Genomic DNA, 6858 nt, shown 5'->3' with positions numbered 1-6858 from the left:
CCTTATGTCTATAGGGTAGAGTCTAATTTCGCATAACTCGATCTCATTGTTCCAGTAAGGAAATGTCTGAAGCTTTCTCTCACGTATTATAGTAATTGTGATTTAGGTCTCCAATCATGATTTGATGGGTTTTATGAATGAATTCAGGCGTGGGGAAGATAAAGTATTATAGACAATACTTGCTGTTGAAGAACATTTAAATTGTGTTTCTTATCAAATTTTTAATAAGATATAATTAACGTTTTTAGTGTAGCACATTTTACGGCGTTTTCTTCATTTTATTTTTCTGGTATAAAATTGACATTTTTAATTACAGTTCAATGATAATTTGACAATGAATTTTCTAACATTATCCATAACAGTATAAAAGAAATATAATCACATCATAAAGGTAAAAATTAAAAGAAACCAAGACACGACGAAATATTTAATCTTTTTCCCTTTCATACATTCTTTTCTAAATTCGTCATAAAACTGAGAGCACATTCATTTAAAATTATACATTATACTTAACAAAAACCTCACATTTTTTCTGGCGTGTAATTAACTACATTAATTTATCTGTACAATAATAATTACGAGACCTTTAATTATTACATATAGATTAGGTAAGTATGGTTCTATAAGTAAACTACTGAAACATGAAAATTCTTAAGGAAGCGGATTATAGTCTGAAAAGCTACCTCCTAACTATCAATGCATACAACCAATAAGTACTCTGCCAATTAGTAACATTACCTTCTTTAAGTTATTCTCTCATTTTGCACATTCTACATTACAATGTATTGAACGAAACCATTTTAAAAGGCGGGAATTTTAAATTTATACAGATGAATAAAATACCAAGGAAACTATAACAATCATTTGAAACAATTGAAGCAATCATTTCAGTATTTAATAAAAAAAATTACTAAAAAATTCCTAAAGAGAATGTAACATTTGAAGGTAAATGTGTACTAAAAAGTGGCGATTCTATATTCATATGGCTTTTCAGACATTTTAAATCGCTTTCGCAGTGACCATTTTCGATTAATTTTAAATAATTTAGATAACTTTTGTAAAACATAATTACTTACGGCTTTAATACATCGTCTAAGTTATTTACAATTACAAATTTCCGAATATCTATCCATTATCGAACAAAGCCACATCTAAGGACTATGAATGTAACACTAGAATTTTCTTTCCTACTAGACTGTATGAAAATTGTTGTTTATAAAAATAAAATATTGTTTTGTTTACACAAGTTTTTCTGACAATTTAAATTGATTTGCACTTATGTAGAAATTCGGTCAACTAGACGAGGTCGCCATTTTGTACAAAACATTTTATTTGTAACGTTATGGAATACAGTTTCAATGAATTAAATGAGAGTTAACTACTGCTTACAATGAGACATTCATTACATAAATATATGAAGTAGGAAAGAAGTGGGAGTAGTAAGAGTAATCTAAGCGAGACAGATATATTTTCCACCTCTAAACATTTTTGTCTACTTAAAAAAACGACATACAATCTGTACACAGTAAGTCTAAGATTTAAAATTCGATGTATTAAGAAAGAGATATAAATGGAAGAAGTTCATATACTGTAACTATACTCGTGTATAAATAAATAATAAAATATTCAACTAAAACAAAAAAAAAATATAAACGCAATAGACAGGCTTAAGCGAACAGTACAATGAGTCAATAGAGGACAATATTAATGCACTTGCCCATATTACCTAATTATACATTGATTATAACATCAACTTCAATATTTTCAAAATAGTCATAACAGTAACTTAATGTAACTACTGGAACCGAGTTAAAGCTTTGACAGAAATACATAATTTAAAATAACAAAATTTACGATTTACGAGATAAGAAATTAAACAGTAATAAATATTTGATCATAATGCGGGCTGCAATCACTGTCATTAATGTAAAATAAACAATATGTTGCCAGCAACTGAGATAGAGTTTGTCTGTGGACAACGTACAAGCTGCAAACATATCTATAACTGCCACCAAAGCGACCCGAGTAATTCAACAATTTGGTAACAAAAATAAAAGTTAACTGGTTAAAGACTATACCACCGTCCGAACAGCATACAAATAAAACGGTAAAGCAGTCTCAGATAATATATTACAAGAAATCCCTTCGCGACAAACTATCTAGGATCTACAATCCATCGGTGACGTCTTTAATTTTACATTTATATTTACTTAAATAATTTTTCAAAATACATAATCAGCGTTCTATAACTAGATATTAATAATATCAGGAATCGTTATCTGCTCACGTACTAAGTCTCGTTACAGTTACAAGAACAATTCGTCATTAACACTATACACAAACCGACAGCACGATAAATATTACTTTGAGATTCTCTGGGACTCGTTGTCTTTACGTACGAAGCGGCATAGCAACGTTCACTCCGGACACGAACAAAACCTCGGAACCTTTAAGTACCTGCGTGACACAACACTACATCTGTCCTCGCATTTAACTGGCTATACCGTGGTGCAGCGGGTAGGTCCCAGAGAAGGGCGCGGGTCACTGATGATGCTTGGCGGGCGGTGCATGGTGCAGCGCGACATGATGAGGCGCATGGTGGTGCCCGCCGTGGTGATTGTGGTTATTCGCATTTGAATTGTTATTATTATTCTGTGCTGCCTGCGCCGCTTGTCGCTGCGAATTCTTCTTGTTCTTCATTCGTCTGTTCTGGAACCATATCTTGACTTGTCTCTCTGTCAGGTTCAAATTCCTCGCAAGCTCCCACCGCTTCTGTTTAGACACGTAGGCGTTGAAGAGGAACTCTTTTTCCAACTCGAGAGTCTGGAATTTGGAGTAGGGTTTGCGTTTTTTGCGCACTGTCACCTGCCCGGTCCAGTCCAAGGGGTTCGAGGAGCCGCAGCCTACGCCGACGCCCACCGACATCGACAAGGAACCTGGACAAACAAATAAAGGATATTTAACACTTATTTTTCAAATATTCATCAAAGTTTCAGTAAATATCAATTATTCATGAAGACATTCAACCAACTACTGTTTATTGTGAAGTATATAATTTACAATTAACCTATCCATTCGCGGCTAAAGAATACTGAGCTAAACAATAACAGAGTACAAAACCATAAATTTTAATTACAATAACCTTGAAACCCGAATCGCAGCAGCGCAGCAGAACAGGTAGTTAACTAGCAATTTCTATGCGAAGCTAAAGAGAAATAATCGCAGGTCGAGGCGATAGAAGTAACACGCCGCGCGGTTTATGTGAGCGGTCCTTTTGATGAGATCATCGGCTGACTTTGTATGCGAGGTCCGCAACAGTCTCGATATTCGATGCAGTCCGCACACTGCACCATTTCCTATTATTCAAAACGGTACAGCGAATGTTGCGAAATAGACACGGCATTGTCTGAACGAGACGACAAACTATTCAATGTTTTTACGAATAGAGCCTGTAGTAAGGAGCTTAGAGCTTCGCAGATGAAGACGGATAAGACATTAAATTCAACTGCTCTGTTGTAACTTGTGCTCGTTTACTCATTAACACTAAGAATAAAAAATCTCAGTTGAGAATTTAGGAGTCTGTTTAAATGGTAATTAATATTTTTTTTACTTTAATTATTTCACCACATTAAGAAACAAAGTATAAGTGGCACTCAAAACCCTCTCAACCCTAAATTATAAGTTAAGCTGTAAGTAGACCCTACGGTTTACATGCCCGTTTAGAATGACCCGTCGTAGTATTCATGTCCATTAGATATCTAAGCGTAACATAAAACTGCCCTACCGCAACATCAGAATTGCGTTGCCTCACCTTGAAATATTTTTTTACTCTGAACCGTTTTAATGTTGTTTAATAAATCAGTTTTTATTGATGTGATTAATTACTCTTAAAACGTGTTTCATTTCATAAATTCGTAAATCAAAATGTATGTCACATTTTGATTTATACTGCTTTTAATTTATACAAATAGTTTAATGTATTTTTTTTAATATTTTGGCTTGTATTTGTTAGGACCACAATCTGAAACGAATTTTAAACGCTTCGCTTAGTAAGCGTCGCTTACAATCTGACTACCGCTAAAATTTTAATGGGATTTTATTTAAAGCGTGGTCTTATCATTTAAGATGCTGTTGGATATTTAAACATCGTTTCACTATTCAGCTTTTAATATTATAAAATAATAAGCAACTGAAAACAAGATTACGAATAAGAAATCAAGTCTGACATTAGAATTGTTTAGCTTCTTTTCTTAATACAGAATAATATTGTAGCACAAGCGGTTACTGTAGAGTTCGCGGAATGTTCTCTGAAACTTCGTGAAACAAATATAACTTGCAAGTTGGAACGAGCGTCAGTTTCGCTGCGGACTTCAAATGAAATTATTGTGTCCGGTTGAGCCTTGAATGTTACATGTTTCATCTAACCTAAAAAATTTTCATTTAAATAAAACTTCTTTGTAAATGGATTATAGAATTATATAATGCTCGTAAGATACGGGTTTCTTACTTTTTATCGGGAAATATCGGTAGCTAAAACAACCAAATCGTGGTAAGAAACCCGTATCTTACGAACATTATAATTGTAAAAACCACGACAGTTTAAAGTTAGGTTATAGAACATTTAAATGTGAAACCTAACAGAAACAAATTATTAAAATCTATAGATTTTGTTTTATAAATAGTTAAACGGTTTCGTTGACAAATCTCTATGACTTTAAAAAGTCAAGTATTTAAAAAAGTTATTAACGCAAACTTGCTTTCAAACTCTTATTTGTTACGTTTAAGAAGCAATTAGTGTCATAAAAGTGTAAAGACAAGCGAAGATGTCAATTATAAAAAAGGTAGCGATCAGTGGCAGTAAAAGTGCGGTTGTCTTCGCTCATAAAAACGTACCTATTCGTACACGGGTTTGCTCCATTCTGAGAAAATTCTATCATAAACAGCAAGACAGTTCTTATGTCTTTGTAATAGAGTTGAAATTTGAATATAAAATCGTTTAAGAGCATTTCATGTTTATGAAATGGCTTATTTTCGTTTATTTGTTGCGTATTGATAATGTAAGGGAATCACAGAAATAGCAGCGCGTATATAAGATCTATTCAAGAAAGTTAAGTATTTATGTGACCGTAAAGTTAGTAAACATTAGCTAATCATAATAATTATATAACAGTTAAAAGCAATAAATACAGAAATCAAAGTCAATGTCAACCCGATTCGAGCTATAAACACAATAATAACGCCGCGAGCCCCACAGGTAACAGGTACAACTTTTTCTACAATTGTTTCCCTTTAATGGGCCATTATATACGCGTTTTACGCAAAATTATGTCAAGTTACACCTCTGGCATTGCAGAAGCGCGATAAAGCCATCTTTATGGTCAGGCGGCGATCGAAAACGAACTAGCGACGCGGCTTTATGAATGGAGTGTTTTTATTGCTCTCATATTGACATGACGCTTTTAGTTTCGTAATTACTACTTACTAGCGCGATTTGGGGAGGCAACCAGTATTATTGCATGTCTGACGTCGCCGCGGTTTTACGATATCATAAAAGTGATATACATCTACGAGTGAATCTTATGCACCGACCTAGCCGGCGAGCCTCCGGGCGCTTCCTCTACCATTTTTTATCGCCTCATCAGCTTATAATGTGTTTATTGTGGCAATATTTGGTTTATTGCCACTACTGAGAGATCAGTTTATTGTTTTAACGTTCAGGTATCGTGTTTATTTATTAGTTATACATTTTTATTGGCGCTTTATTTTACGTAAACTTTAATTTATTGTTGGTTGTATAGCGCCGTTTTACATTGCCTATAAAACGGTGCTTACGGTTCGTTTTTAAACATTCGTAGCACGTGTTTCGTTCATTCATCAGATTTATGGTGGTCTGTGGGAAAATGTTATGATTGGAGCGTTGGCTCGCTGCTCAAGGGAAGTTTTGGAAGATTACATGAAGGTTACAACACGCCATGTTTACGTTACTCAGACGGACGTTCGACTGTAATAATAACATTACTTCCGCGATGTTTTGCAGAGGTTTATAACAACTTTCTTATATTTAATTTACTTTATTTTTTAATATTTCAACTTCTATTTTTTCACAGAATAAAGTAAAATCCATTTAATCTTCATTTTACGTATGTACGATAGCGTACATATTATTTTTATTAACAGTAAAATTAAAATTACGAAACGAACGAGAACGAGATTGCGAGGATAACAACAAAAAATAGGCAAAAATGTAGAAATATTCGAAGATGTAACGATTCAGGTTTTCCAAAAGAAAATAATTCTAAGGACGTGAGTGTGCAGTGCATTACTGATAATGACACCCTCACTGGCGCACAGAGCGCGGCGAGAGCGAGTACGCTGGTGTGCGCCACGCACACATGGAACGCCGCGCCGCTGTGTGCCGCATGACACCGCCATCTAGGGACCAAAGGCTGACAACTAAGTGGGTCAAGGTTGATAAACCCATAGAAACATTACTTCAAAAGTTTTCAAATAAAACTTAGACTAATTAGAAATATACTAATTACACAACTAAATACAATCTCAAACTCTAAGAAATCATGGCCTCGAACCCGACCACTAGAATTGAGTTGGTAAACTAAAGTCATTTGTTTACAAATTCTATAGACTTGTAAAGTGTGTGTAGTACACGTCAGAGAAGCGATAAGTTAAAAGATTACATACAGTACGATCACGATCGGACGTTAATAATGTAAGGGTCGGGTTTGAGGAGCAATGAGAACAGCATAGTTTAATTGAACAGGTACTAACCAGGTAGTCCACTGGGCGGTGGGTACGGTGCGCTGGACACCGTCTCGGGCGCGTAGTTCCGAAGACCGTACG

General features: G+C 34.6%; 1 protein-coding gene across 1 annotated transcript; it reads right to left on the bottom strand.

Annotated features, from left to right (window-relative positions):
• Nucleotides 1-1899: 1899 nt before the first annotated feature.
• Nucleotides 1900-6856, bottom strand: LOC106104068 (homeobox protein abdominal-B-like; the record flags this gene model as incomplete). The annotated part of the gene is made up of 2 exons (XM_013284006.1): nt 1900-2936; nt 6787-6856. Coding segments are annotated over 2 exons (465 nt in total), but the record flags the coding sequence as incomplete, so codon positions are not given.
• Between the last annotated feature and the right edge of the window lie 2 nt (nt 6857-6858).

This window comes from Papilio polytes, unplaced genomic scaffold, assembly GCF_000836215.1.
Source record: "Papilio polytes unplaced genomic scaffold, Ppol_1.0 DF823691.1, whole genome shotgun sequence".
NCBI classification, from domain to species: domain Eukaryota; kingdom Metazoa; phylum Arthropoda; class Insecta; order Lepidoptera; family Papilionidae; genus Papilio; species Papilio polytes.
The sequence above is the reverse complement of the archived record's forward strand: the minus strand, read 5'-3'. Positions and strand labels throughout refer to the sequence as shown.